We start from the raw sequence: 15171 nt of genomic DNA, 5'->3' as shown, positions 1-15171 counted from the left end.
TGCTAATTTAATTGGGTTTAATATAATTGCTGCAAATTTGTTAATTTATGCCGAAATCTTGAAAAAAATTAAAGGTTTAATTATTTTAAAATTTACTTTTATTTATTTGATTTCGATTCTACTAATAATATTTTTTAGTAGACGATGGTTGATCCATATAACTTTTTCAAGGATGAACAAAGTATTCTGTTGTTGCATTGAAGATTTGGACAAGCTAATGCTGGGGTTGATTGCAAATGATTAGGTAATTAACTATTTGATGTCATTTGTAAGAATGGTGAGTTGTTCGTGGAAATAATTGAAAAATTAACTCGTGAAAGTAAGATGTGTTATGTTTTGTAACAATGATGAGTTGTTTGTGGAAATAATTAATAAATCATTCGCAGCCGGCCGTGGGCGACGCTTCAACCCTAAAATCCTACTCCTTCCGCCCTCTTTCTTTCTCGGAAAAGATTCGCTATTTAATCAAATCAGGAATTTTAATTAAGAGCATCCGCAGCGGCAGACGTCCCGGCGGACGTCGGATCGGCATGCCGGATGTCCGCGCGGGACGTCCGCCATTAGGCGTGGGAGGGATGGATGCGGACGTCCGCCATTGCGGGTTCCCGACGGACGTCTCGATCTTTAATTTTTTTATTTAAAAAACTATATATACGGCTCGTTGAACTTCATTTCATTCGCACCACTTGTTTTAACGAGTTTCTCTCTCTCTCTACTTTTCTTTAATATATCCAAAATGACTAGTGGTAGTAGTAGTGATGCGGATGGTAGTGGTGGGGGTGCTGATGACGTACGCCGGCAAATTAAAGAACAGTTGCGGGCCATTACGTCCAGGGAGATAAATCGCTCGATACAAGCGGCCTTGCAGCAGCAGCCGGCATACGGAGATGCGGCCACACGCCCATACAGAAGTGCACTGTCGCAATCAGGCAACTGGCATACGGAGATGCGGTCGACATGTTCGATGAGTACCCCCACATCGCGAGACGACTGCCCGCGAATGTTTGCAATATTTTTGTGAGGGCGTTAGGGAGATATTCGGGGATAGGTATCTTCGGAAGCCTAACCCCGAAGATTGTTGGGCGGCATAGATTGTATGCATTGGGAGTGGAAGAACTGCCCCGCCGCCTGGAAAGGGGTGTACACTACCGGTTTCAAGGGCAAGAATCCCACGATGATCCTTGAAGCGGTAGCTGACTACCGGCTGTGGATTTGACATGTGTATTTTGGAGTAGCCGGGTCGAACAACGACATCAACGTCCTCCAGTTGTCACCCCTTTTCAACAAGCAGTGTATGGGCGTTGGTCCGGCCGTCAGTTTCTTCGCCAATGGCAATCAGCACAATATGAGCTATTATTTGGCGGATGGGATATACCCTATGTTGCCCGTCTTTATGAAGATGATCAGATGCGCAAGAGATGAAAAGAAGATCTATTTTGCGGGTCGTCAGGAGGCAGCGCGCAAGGATGTGGAGCGGGCATTTGGTGTACTCCAGGCACGATGGGCGGCAGTGAAGGGTCCATTACGGCTGTGGTATATTAACTACATCGTTAATATCATGTACGCATGTATTATCTTGCACAACATGATTGTCGAAGATGAAGGTCCAACACTGACTAATTGGGCCAATGATGATGTTGATGGTGCAGGTCCAAGCCATGGCGTGGCCACCGCCAATGTACGTATGGGGATACCCCATGAAGAGGCCGATCGAGTCCGTGCATTTGCTGACATGCGTCAACGACAAGCCCATATTCGACTTCAGAACGATATAATTGAAGAGCTATGGACGCGGATGGGTCGTCGATGATATTTACAATGTAATTTGTTGAGTATTTTTTTTGTTGAAATGTACTTTTTTTAGTTTTTTTATTTAATGAAATTATTATTGCACTTTCTCCGTCCGTATTTGTGTCGAAATTTTAATTCCGTAAATTGTTTAATTTGGTGAATTTGTGAATTTTTATTATTGTGGATGTATGTCAGGATGTCTTTGGGGATGTCCGACATTGTGCAGTGGGATGTCCTTATGACGTGACAGTGCAGTGGGAGGTCCTTATTACGTTGCAGAAGGTGTTTTTGGGAAGTCCGTCGGGATGTCCGCCTGGACATCCGTCCCATTGTGGATGCTCTAAAGTGTGCTATCCATTTTATAAATTAACTTCTTTATTTAAATTACTCTGAAAAAAGAAAAACTTAATAAATTAATTAATCATCTCAGGAATTAAATAAATAAATCTTAGAAAAAATAATTAATTTCCAGACCAAGCATTTCTAAATTTGCAGCACATCCATTTATTTTTATAATAACTTCGTAGCCCAATCTCCTAAGAGCATCCACAGTGGGACGGATGTTCCGACGGACATCCCGACAGACTTCCCAAAAATACCTTCTGCCAAGTCATAAGGACATCTCACTGCACTGCCACGTCATAAGGACATTCCCACTGCACAATGGCGGACATCCCCAAGGACATTCCGGCGGACATCCACAATAATAAAAATTCACAAATTCACCAAATTAAACAATTTACGGAAGTAAAATTTCGACACGAATACAGAGTAAATGCAACCACTTTATTTAAATAAAAAAAAATAAATTATTAAAAAAATACATAGTTGAAAAAAACATACAACCTCAAGCTTCGACAATGCGGCCCCCGTCTCACTCCTCGTCGTCTCCGCCGCCAGTCCCCTCGTCACCACTCTCGGGCAGGGTTGGCATCCCAAATCGCGCCGCATGCTGTTGATGACATCCTTCAGCAACAACCTGTACAAGGGGTCGGTCACTGCATGTCACTTCTTCATGGTAAGTACCAGGGTATCATGCTGTTGTATGCGGGCGAGTGAGGGGAGCTCGGGAACGATTTGGGAAGGGGCTGCCGATTGGACCTCGGCGGACCCGCTGGCTCTTCCCCTAGCCATCCGCATCGCAGACTTTTGCCCAACCGGGCGACAACGGCGGGAAGACGGTTGAGGGGCCGGGAACTCTGCCTCGACGTCAGGGAGTTCATGGGAACCATCACTGCTGTTGTACTCCCCGGAGGCGTTGATCTTCGTCCGCTTCGGCCAACCAGCTTCAACACCCGAACTAAACTTGACGGAAGTCTGCACCACAAGATAGACCTCCCAATATTTGAATTCCCCGAAACCCAATATATAGAGTTTTTTTTTTAAAAATTAAAAATCGAGACGTCCGCCGGGACGTCCATCGTGGCACCGCAATGGCGGACGTCCCCGGAATGCCACGGAACTCCGGTGTCCGCAAGCGACGTCCGCGTCCGCCTCCCTGTTGCCTAATGGCGGACGTCCCGCGCGGACATCCAGTACGCCGGTCCGACGGGACGTCCGCCGTTGCGGATGCTCCTAACACGATTAATTAATTTAATAACCAATTACATGTAACTTAATTTTCAAGCTCAATTTATTCGGTCCATTTCCATTGAATTTAAACCCACTTTTACTTACAAAACAAATTAAATAATGAGTTCTGTTAGCCCAATTTAGGCGCCTCTATGAGCGACTATTGATTAGGTGCAAAATTAATCAACAATTTATTTTATTTTATTTTATTTTATTTTATTTTATTCTATTTTATTTTATTTTATTTTATTTTATTTTATTTTATTTTATTTTATTTTATTTTATTTTATTTTATTTTATTTTATTTTATTTTATTTTTTTTTTCGTTTTTTCTCTCCGTGGTGTAACCCTGCGGCCTGCAATTTCTCTCAAATATGAAAATTGAAAACATTACTACGAGCATTATTTATTGTTTCTTTTTACGTCTCCTTCTTTTTCTCTGTATAACCTCGTACTCCTCTCAAATCTGAAAACTGAAAAACATTAGAGCATCCGCAGCGGTGGCGAAAGACGCCACCGCCGTCCGCGCCGTTGGCAAGGCGCAGGACCGCCGCCGCTGCAGCCGCGCCGCTGGCACGGCGCTGCTCGATGTATCGAGCACGTCCGTGCCAGCGGACGCACACGTGGCGCGCTCCCATTCGTCAACGGCATAGCCGTTGTGTTTAAACTTTTTTTTTATTTTTTTTTTAAAAATCGGTATTTAATTATAAATAATGCTAAAAAATAAAAAAAAATATTTTCCAAATCCCAAAAATATGGCCGTTTTTTTCCCGTTTTTTCTGAATTTTTTTGATTTTTTTTTATTTTTTTTTCCCCAAAATCATCTATAAATACACACATTCATCATCCATTTATCACATCAAATCATCTCTCATTCATCTCTCATTCATAATTCTCATACAAACTATCAACACATTCATCCCCCACTCAAAATCTCAAATGGATTTCACCCATATTATGGCGGAAGCGGAACGCGAAGAACAAGAATACTACGAACAACATCGTGCCGCATACGACGGTTGTCCAGAGGATCGAGACAAGACACACAATGCGCGATACTCGAATCCACAATCAACTACAAGAAGACCTAATCAACCACATGTGGGCGAAATTCGGCAACGAGTAGTGTCATTTTTAATTTTTAGGATTTTAATTATGTAATTTTTAATTTTTAGGATTTTAATTATGTAATTTTTAATTTTTAGGATTTTAATTATGCAATGTTTAATTTTATTTGTCATTTGTAATATTTATTGTGGGTTTTAAATGAATTTTAATATTATGGAAATGTTTTTGTGTAATTGAATTTTATATTAATTGTGCTCGTCCTTGCGGAAGAGCACAGTTGTGGGTGTTGTGCTCTTGCCAGAGAGCAGGCATGAATAGTACCGCCCGGGCCCACAACCGTGCCGCTGGCAAGAGCACGGTTGTGGATGCTCTTACCAGCAGTTTTTATATCATTTTTTATTACTCTTTTTTAATCTCATAATGCACTTACTCTCAAAATTAAAAATAATGATTTTTAGATCTTGAATACCTTCAGAGGGTGTGTTAAGGTGACGCCACTCTTAAAGTGGTAACGTGACAACAAGTAACACACATACAAACAATATGTGATACATAACAAACAATTCGGCATATGGTTCAAAGCTATATATGAGATACAAAATCACATCACTATGATGACACCATAGTTAAAATGACAATGTAGGCAAACAATCTGCGATACATAGACAAGTATTCTCGGCATATGGTTTTAAACAATCTGCGATATGAAATCAAAGATAATATATATAGGCAAACAAGTTTGTCACGTGGCAGACTAAGGTTGAATATACTCCTAAATCTAACGGCTGATGTTGTCATTTTAATAGAAACCTACCTCCAAATCCACCATCATTAGATGCTTCGAGACCTCGATTCTCTAATCGGAAGATAGATTTACATTTTGCCGTTACAGAAATAAAATGGAACTATCTTGATTTGATTTCCCCTATTCAATTAATAAAGATAGAATGACTAAATCAAAATTCCAATATTCACATCTTAATATGTAAAATTCGCATTGAGGAAAGAGATAGAAGATAAATACAGAGGAATGTTTATACTTTTTTATTCCTCAACTTGATTTTCAAAATTAAAGAACATTACAAAATTCATTAAATAATAGTACTAACCTAAAAAATATAAAACGTGCACAGTAGGCAGCGCTTCATTCTCTTCTTCTTCATAGCAAAGCGGCGGAGGAAAAGGCACAAATCACCACGGCCTTCCGCCGCCTTCCCGATTTATAGCTCCGTCCAGCTTCGAAAGCTACTACTCTCTTCTTCTTCATAACAAGAGCGGCGGAGGAAAGCAACTCAACCTGACGTCTCTGCAGTCATCTCCTCGCCTTCTGCCCACCAACTGCTTGATAGATTGTTCCAATGAAAAGAAACATGCCTAAATTACTGGCTACTAAGATGGTTGCTTAGATTCTTCACTTACTACGACCAGATGGCGTCAAAATTAACGGTAAGACCGCCTTACGAGGCGGAGAGCTCGCTCGAGATCACACTACGCCAGGCATTCTATTGTCTCGAGCCTCAGCTTAGGCCCCCTTTTCCTCTCACCATCCCAACTCAAGAACAGTACTCGCTGCTCAACAAAGCCATTATCTACGCTATCTTATCCGAACCCCACCTCCGTAAAATCCACATTAAGCATTTACACGGTGTTATCACTGATGGATACGGCTACTTCACCAGCATTCTTGCTATAATTGTGAATGAAATATATGGGAAGTTGGTCGATTCTGCAAAAAGGCAGCTTCTTTGGATTACCCGTGAGATGGTTGATGTGGCAGCGGTTGGGTTTACTGATTTACTAGGTAGCCTTCTGCGGCAGATTGTTGCTGGGGATTCTAGTGAGGATAATCTGTGGTTGTGTAACGAAATGGTCACTCTTTTCTCCTGCAAATGGGATTGCCTTCTTCAAGAAGGCTCTTCGGGTTTGACTGCTGCTTTGTATGTGTTTCTGAGGTTGCTGTCTGATCACTGCAGGGTATCGATATCGAATGCTCCAAAGTTTGAATCTTTAATCAAATTGGAGAAGGATTTTTGTGTGAAGATGTTAAGGGAGAAATTCGGCTTGTGTTTGAGGATTGGGAGGGATCTTGTTAGGCTTTTGCAGGATTTGGTTCATGTTCCGGAGTTTCGGGCCATATGGAGGGACTTGTTGTATGCCCCTAGCGTTTTTGGAGTTGATGAGTTTTTGGATATATCAATGCTGTATTATACAATGACTCCAAAATGGTTTTTTTTGCTTAGGGTGAGTCCACAAATGGAGTCTCAGTTGAGGTTTCTGCTGACTCATGTGGAACATGGTAGCCAATTGAGGTATCAGGATTGGTTTACAAAGAAGTTTCTTAGTACACCTGAGAAAAATGCAGTCTTGATTGATTTAGTGAGGTTTATATGCTGTGCTCACCATCCATCTAATGATATTATTCATTCAGATATCATCCAAAGATGGGCTGTGATAGGTTGGCTACTGAAGTCCAGCATGAAAAACTACATTACAGCAAATATGAAGCTTGCGTTATTTTACGATTGGCTGTTTTTCAATGAGAAGTTAGATACTGTTATGGATATCGAGCCTGCACTTTTGTTGATGGTGCATTCTATCCCTGAATATATTGACATTACAAATTCTCTGCTTGAGTTTCTCTTTCTTTTATTGGATAATTATGATCTTGAGAGGAAGGAGATTGTGCTTCGTGGAGTATCAACTTCTTTGCATACACTTGTTAGGAAAGGCGTTGTTCAGTCGTTAGAAGTGTTAACTAGATGTGATAAGCTTTCTCCGAATCTTAAGGAAAGACTTGCAGAATTGCTCTCGGGGTGTTCTGGCTTTGTAGATAATTCCAGAATACCAACTTCTCAGATGCTGTAGTCTGCCTTCGTTTTTCTTCATCTGGAGTGCCAAACATCGTTAACCGGCCTTCACAAGAAGCTCTTTTTAGCAGTTGAGGTAGAACTACTATTTAACAGTATCAGCGGTTTATTTATCCGGTACTTGTACTTGGCTGTTGGCACAAACATCTGCTGCATTTCTCTGTGAGCCTGTAGTTGGAGACCTTAACTTTGAATACAAGTTTCCGGATCGGAGAGGTTCAGGACATGACTGATAATTGTAATACTCTTTGATTCTTTTTTGTGACTCTCTGTTTCACTTCTATGGTTCCAATAGAATCAAATTATTCTGATGAAAAACTATGTCTGTTTCTAAAATGAAATTATTGCTCTGTGAATTGTTAGGCCTTCGTTTGCTGGAATGTGGTTGCAAGTTTACTTATGACATACCAGATTAAAGCCTTAATTTACTTCCTATTACTCCAAAGATTAATAAGAAACTATTAGCTGATTGGATTGACAACTTTTTATTTTTTAAAATAGGATCAATAATTGTTCCCTATCTACCCCATGATGACGTGAACCCCTAACCTATTAGATAGAGGAGAATCATCTTACTAACTAAGCTGCGCTTTATCGTCACTTTCATCACTTTTGGGTTGACGACTTGACTTCTCAGATCTTCTACTTTGTCTATGTACTTCAAATTTGACTGGATTGTACTAGGTGATGATGAATTCTTTAATTATTTCCACTGTCCAAACAAAAATAATAAAGAAAATAGAATGGATAAATTAGAGGACAGAGGCAAGAATAAGGTGAGAAAATAAAGTGTGAAGTGAGTGTAAAAAGAATAGCTGCTTTAATGATTCTTCATATCTTCTTCTGTCATGAAATTGAACAAGACTTCACCTTATTTTAAGCATTATTTTCTGTCTTTTTTTCCTCTTTCCAACTGCCTCAAGTTTTAGATATTCGTCGCTTAGTAGTCAACTCTAATGTATCAGTTTGAGGCTTAAATTTTGGAACTGCATATGTATGAATGTTGAGAGTTACTGTTTTTCGAGAGCTTTGGAGATCCACTGTTCTCGGGTTTTCAGCAGGCTTCACCATGGAAGGCTACATGTTCATCAATCTAACTGTGTGTATCATAGCTCCGGTATGAGTTTCAAGGTGATTTTTGAATCTATTTCTTGATTTCATCTTTGGTATTTCAAGATTTTCTGTTTTTATGTAAGATGTATATGACACTCTTAATCCTAACAGACTTTGCATGTGAAAACTCAAAAGTTAGACATTCTTGAATGTCTAATTTATAATCGAATGACACCAGGGGCATATAGTCTGTTGTCTGTCACTGGGGATTTTAATCAGGTATGTGGGTCCAAATCCAATCTACAAAAATAAAGAGTTTTTGCTTAGCTTTTAAATCATGATACTGTTTTAACAGTATATGCAATAATTTGAGGCAAGCTCACAGAAAAGGGCATGCTTCACTGCCTTCTCCATTACATATCAGCAGCTCAGAAAAAACCGCCCATTCTGTTTCGTGCTTTTTAATTTGTAAGTAAACTTGTGAACTGATTGTTTTATCATATGTTTATACCATAAAAAGCTTTAGATATCAACGAAAGAGAGCTTGGTCATCCAGACACAATGAAGAGCTCTGGAGATTTAGCTGTCTTCTACTATAGACTCCAACACGCTGTGTATGCCTACATATCACCATAAATTAGAACAAGGGAACATTCAAGAGCTAAAACATTGAGTTTCTCGTATTTCTTCTGACTGGAGAGGTGCTTATTTTGTTTACGTTTTCATATATGTCAACTGTGCATTATATAACTTGCGGTCCTTCTCACCCTAATACCGCTGCTACCTGTATCAACGTTGCGGACGTCCAGGAAATGTCCATGTTGCCCTTGGAAAAAAAAACCATTGGAGGATTTCATAGTGAGAGGAGGATTTCACAGTAAATGATGGAAATGTTGTATTTGCTCTCGAAGTGACTGGATTTCTTGCATTATCTCAGCCTGATTTTCAAGGATTAATCTCATGACGCTCGACATTCCCATCTGCAAAATCATCTCCAAACTTGAAAAACCTGCTGCACGTGCAAATAAAGGAACACAAGGAACATACATACCTCTTGCACGTGGAATTGCCTAAGTATCTCTAAGTGAAGATTTTGCATATCTCCGTGAATAGATTCTCGAAATGAAGCTAGAGTTTCTTCATCTACTGAAGAATTTGGCTGTAAAGAAATCTGGTGTAACGTCTGATCATCTCCTCCCTGCCACCAAGTCATATATATGAAACATATTGAATTCATGTGTAATCCTTAAAATGATGAATTGTTACTTACATTTGGAGTGGTTGGTGTTGGTGGTTGAGAGTTTGACAAGAGGTTATTGAGAATGTCTTCCCTAGTTTCTGATCCGGTTTTCTTGGATTTAGGCGAGGCATAAGGGGAGGATCTTGGTTCACTGGTAGGAGTACTATTTTCTTGGCCGTTGATGCTTTTGGTAAGTACAGAAGACAAAACAGCTTCTGAAGTTTCTTTGGCGCGAAGACTAGGCATCAGGCTAGGCTTTGCGAAACGAGAAGTTGCTGTTTTGGTGGAATGACGCCGGTGGATGAATTTCTCTAGTGCTCTCTCACCTCCCCACCCTTTGCGTGGACCACCACTGCTATTACGTGCGGCTGCCAGGTTAGAAGTCGATTCTGACAACCTATTCTCAACCTGCAACATACGAGGATTATCTATTTTCGAAAAGCTAACTTAAACAAGAAAATGAAAGAAAAGATAGGGATATAAACCTGTTTGGATAATGTTGTGTTGGAAATTGGATTCTCATGGCTGGCTGCTTCCTCTGAAAGGCCAAATCTTCGAGAAGGTATAAGACGATCGATATTTTTCTCCGGAGAATCATGACTCTCCCATAATATATCAAAAGAGGGTGTAAGTGGTTGAACTTCAGCAATGGGAGAAAACACCTCCATATCATCCATAACATTATTATGTGGTGCATGCAATCTTGCCAGAGTTGGATTCATTAACAAGCCGCTCAAACGAGGTTGTTCTGAACTCATAAAGCCCGATGTAGTAGATGGAAGCGGGTCAGGCATAATGATAAAATCCCCTAAATCACCAGCAAGAAGAACCGTCTCATCTGTGCAATTGCTTTTGTTGAAGGTTACAGGTTTTGACCTCTGCCAGCAAATACTCGTGATGGCCTGATGCTGGTGCACGTTTGGATCGTTAAGAAAACCTCAGAGAAATGGATGTATAAAAGTTGCAATAATACTCTTATGAATCAATCACACCTCATAGGCATCTACAACAGATAGTGGTTGAGGCTTTGCCCGAACATCATAGAGTACAACCTGACCGGTGGTCGTAGCTGCTGCTATGCTTAGTCCATCATCAGAGTATGCTAATGAACAAAACGGAGCCACATGATGTATGCAAGAGGATGGCTTCTTTGACCACCCTGTGTCAAAAGTGTATAACTTCATATCTAGACCAACGCTACCAATTATCTGTCATCACAGCCATGTTCTTAGAGGCGAACAATAGTCTCACTTGTGAATATTCGACACAGATATACCTTGTCGTTGGTTGGTGAAAATGCAACTCCCGTAGCCGGTGCAGTGTGCTGCTTCCACCAAGAAACCTGTAATTTGCGAACAAGAAATTGAGTTTGGAAAAAAAAGAAGAAGATTCCTTAAACTTTAGTTTGCAACAAGATATAAACTATGCAAACCTTTGGACTGTGGCCAGTAGTATCCCACAAGTGTACGGACCCTTCATCACCGGTGGTAACTAAAAGGTGCCTAGAAGTCCGAGAATAATCAAGCGCAACCAAGACCTTGTAATATAATTGTTAGAGGAGATAATGAAGAAGACCTAGAAACATCATACAGTTAGTTCATTCAAAATATTAAGCAACCTGGGCATGAGGATCCTTGAGATTAGAGGCCGTAGCCCCGGAAACAAGGCTATGCACAATAAGTTCTCCTTTGCGGCTAACAGAAGCTACGTGCTCATCTTTACAGTTGCACATTACACCGGTTATGGTATCCCTATGCCCTTTCAACCATTTGATACAACGCTTCTTCTGCAAATCCCATACTCTTACAACTTGACCAGTTCCACCAGAGCATACATATCGAGACCCTTTGTTGCAAAAGTCGATACTTGATATCGACTGCACAAACTTAAAGTTCAGGTCTCATACAATATGCAATCCGCATCCTAATTAAAAACTTACACAACTTCACAACACCACAATACAATCATAACTAGTTATTCACAATCAATTGTACAGAAATATTAGAACATCATTCACAGCAAAGGCTATTATTTTCTCTAGTACCTTTCCTTTATCACTGAGCCTATGTGATTTTTTCTATCTAATTTACTTAACCATCCCATCACCCAACTAACAAGTTGTTTTATATTTTGTTGAACCAGATAGTGCACTAGTTGATCTTTTGTATGTTGATATTCTAACCAAAAGAGTTCGGGGTGATCAATTGAAATATTAAGACAAGTTTAGTCAAATAGCTATACTATAATTTTTTTTTTTATGTTCCAACAATAAGATATGGGCACTTGATAGGATAAACCTCCTATCGGGCTGATCGGCGTCCGTAGATCGACGATCGATAGATGTCGTCGCGGGCGAGTGCCCGTCGAGCAAGACGGTTTTCTCACTTGGAGAAGAAAATGAACGATAATATTGATATTCTTGATTCATTTGTCAAATGATTACAAGAAAACAAAGATATGAAAAAGATACGAAAATCCCTAATTTAACTAACTAAATAATGCTCGTATCAACTCCCCCACGGTTGGAATCCACCTTGTCCCGAAGGTGGGATCTACGACACAATGAAGAGAGTTGAAAACATCGGCAACCAAATCTGGTGCTGTGTGCGGAAAGTCTTCCGTCGGGAAGCGGCGCAACTTTGGTTCGAGATGGTGGGAAGGCATAACTAGTTGCTGAGCGCGGGTGGATTCCCGTCGGGCAGCGACGTAGCTATGGTTCGATCAGTGTGGCTAGTTGTTGTGCGCGGTGGATTCCTGTCGGGCAGCGACATAGCTGTGATTCGATCGGTGTTTTGGAGTGTGAGATCGCGATGAAATGACCAATTTGATAGGATAAACCTCCTATCGGGCTGATCGTCATCCGTAGATCGGCGATCGATAAATGTCTATCGCGGGCGAGTGCCCGTCGAGCAAGATGTTTTTCTCACTTGGAGAAGAGAATAAACGATAATATTGATATTCTTGATTCATTTGTCAAATAATTACAAGAAAACAAAGATATGAAAAATATACGCAAATCCCTAATTTAACTAACTAAATAATGCTCGTATTAGCACTCCTTAATAATATTCCAGGAGTCACTCATATACATATGAGAGGACACATTATTTACGTAGAACTATTAAAATGAATGGACAACTCATCACTAGACAATCTTTCAATTATGACTCTTTGACTTTTGAATCTTGATGCATGATACTCCTTCTAGCCCGAAAATTTGTCACTTATTTTTATTTTTATTTTCTGTCACTAAAAATTTGTCACTTTTACGTGGGCCCTACATTCTACTAACCCATTTCCACTTACATTTAATTTATTATAAAACTAATACTCCTATATAAAAGTAGGACCCGCATGTCACTGACTTTTTCAACTCACTTTCTATTATATTTCTTAAAACCCGTTCTGGGTCAAATTGTGACATATTATTACGGACAGATGGAGTATTTATGGCAACACATTATTTCTTGCTCGAAGTTCATTATCATGGCTCAAAAATCTCTCAACATTTTACAGACATGACAATCTCGATACTACGTCGAGATTACACATTTAATCCATAGAGTGTGGTTTGAAAATACCCTGAATTGTTACGTTCATAGCTTCGAATCGAAAACCACATGTCATTTTGTCTCCATCGGCTAATCAAACATATATCCAAGGGATATGAATCACAGTTAGTCGAAGCTCTTCTGCACACCACGGGTTAATAAAAATTCAAGCTTGGCAGCAATCAATTGAATTGTGTTTTTGTTGATGCTCCCAGTCATTCAAAGAGATAGTAGGTTCCCCATCCTTGGCTCCTACCATAAAGGCCCCTTATAGAGAGCCCTTATCCATCCAATGGGGTACACAATTGACCAATCGCTCAAATTCGATTAGATAAGAACGATAACTGTCAGTTTGTTTGAGCATGAACCTAAAAATGGGGACGGCAAGAAGGAAATTAGTAACATTTAATGGCGGACAGAGAGAGTACTTCTCATTCGTTTTCATCCTCATATTCTTCATGTGAAGGTGCAAATGAGTTGTGATTGTTTTCCATCATTTCTCTCTTCCTCTCCCCCTTAATTTGGTGTTTTCAAAATTGTTCCGCATCTCTTCCCCCACTAACTCAAACAATGTTTGAACAATCTCCCCTAGTTCAATCATGGATGATTCAAGTAATTCAAATATAGCCCGTGTTGCTGACATAGTTGATACGGGAACGAGGCTCGAGTTGGGCGTGATCAATTGAAATACTCAAGAAAGATTTAGCCAAATTGCTATACTCTTTTCACATATTGTTCTATCAGTTCTAACAATGAGAGATGGGCACTCCTTATGATGTTCCAAGAGTAATTTAGATACATATAGAAGGACATGTATTGAAATCACCCTTCAGTTATGACTTTTGATGCATGAAAACCTTCCATGTAAATCTTCTCTCTCCTAAGGATTACTACAAACATCAATGAGAAGAGAGGTCTCTTATAAAACCCAAATCATCCTAAAAATAATATAAAGAAGCTAATAATATAAAGAAGCTAAATCCATGTATGTATACCTAAAACATTTAAGCTCCATAAATAATTGAATTGAGGAATAAAAGGAAAAAAAGTAGGAACCTCAACAATTCCAGCACCATCATTTTTGGAAGGGACGACCCACAATCTAGTCCCATTCCTCCTCCAAAATGAGACTTTACCATCATCCCCTGCACTCGCCAATACCATATCTACCAAAAAGGAAGAAATATATTATATCCAAAAGTGATGAAATAGGGTTAGGGTTAGGGTTAGTAGTAACTGACTATTGTGGTTCCACTTGAGCGAATTGACGGTGGAGCCGGGGGATGGAGAATAGGTGAGGGCACAGTCATTTTCAGAAATGTCCAAGACTTTCACCGTGTCGCCACAGCTCGCTGCCACCACCTTCGCCGAATTCATGTTTTGATGTGAACGATCACCGGTTCCACATCTTATGATCCATGCATTGCGTACCTTTTTTTTTAAATATATCAAATATTTTCCATCAAATTCAATGCATGCATGCACATTATTCTCAAAACATATAATTATACTCCTACTGTTTTTTAAATAAAATCAATATTTTCCTCTAAATCAGTACATGTTTTTATTTTTTATACGTGGGAGGTAGGGAATAAACGATGGGCCGAATTATCGCCACTTTTTTCAATTAAACTACAAGAATTTATAAAAATTTATCATTTTCAGTACCTAAAATATAATTGGTTGAATGAATAATTCTCACGAACAACATAATGTCTAGATATGGAGAAGACAATATGCAGACAAAAGACAAACCATTTGTTTTAAGTTATAGAATACACATTTAATGAACTTTCAAGAGATATTGGTCTCTAAAACCATGAGCTTTGCCTAAAATTTGGTATTTCTCATGAACTTTAAATTGGTCTATAATATCCCAAACTTAGTAATTTATTTGGTATTTCCCCCAAACTCACTCAAATAAGATATATTTATCAAAATCTTATTTTACGTAGGAAACCGTAATACGTTTTATGATATTTTAAATCGCTTTTTAAGTTCTTAACATACACGATAAAAAGTCATGTTG

At 39.5% G+C, this 15171-nt stretch overlaps 2 protein-coding genes across 8 annotated transcripts; one reads left to right on the top strand and one right to left on the bottom strand.

The window, feature by feature from the left end:
• Window positions 1-5544: 5544 nt before the first annotated feature.
• On the top strand, window positions 5545-10989 carry LOC121745953 (integrator complex subunit 3-like). Of its 7 annotated transcripts, XM_042139903.1 has the most exons (4): window positions 5545-8429; window positions 8523-8630; window positions 8707-8819; window positions 8908-10989. In XM_042139903.1, exon 1 carries the CDS (start codon window positions 5860-5862, stop codon window positions 7294-7296), a length of 1437 nt encoding a protein of 478 aa, XP_041995837.1. In that variant the 5' UTR covers window positions 5545-5859; the 3' UTR covers window positions 7297-8429; window positions 8523-8630; window positions 8707-8819; window positions 8908-10989. The 7 variants fall into 7 exon arrangements, with proteins under 7 accessions (XP_041995837.1, XP_041995838.1, XP_041995836.1 ...); XM_042139904.1 differs by lacking the exon at window positions 8707-8819 and having other exon boundaries at window positions 8878-10989; XM_042139902.1 differs by lacking the exon at window positions 8707-8819 and having other exon boundaries at window positions 8872-10989.
• On the bottom strand, window positions 9224-14519 carry LOC121745847 (protein NEDD1-like). Its single transcript, XM_042139795.1, has 10 exons — window positions 14384-14519; window positions 14199-14308; window positions 11210-11467; window positions 11024-11128; window positions 10868-10933; window positions 10584-10799; window positions 10077-10499; window positions 9622-9999; window positions 9403-9549; window positions 9224-9331 (listed from the first exon to the last, which is right to left on the bottom strand). The coding sequence occupies exons 1-10, from the start codon at window positions 14517-14519 to the stop codon at window positions 9224-9226; spliced, it is 1947 nt and encodes a 648-aa protein (XP_041995729.1).
• Window positions 14520-15171: the final 652 nt, after the last annotated feature.

This window comes from Salvia splendens, chromosome 8 (genome assembly GCF_004379255.2).
Source record: "Salvia splendens isolate huo1 chromosome 8, SspV2, whole genome shotgun sequence".
NCBI classification, from domain to species: domain Eukaryota; kingdom Viridiplantae; phylum Streptophyta; class Magnoliopsida; order Lamiales; family Lamiaceae; genus Salvia; species Salvia splendens.
Note: the sequence above shows the minus strand (reverse complement) of the source record. Positions and strands in the feature narration are given on the sequence as shown.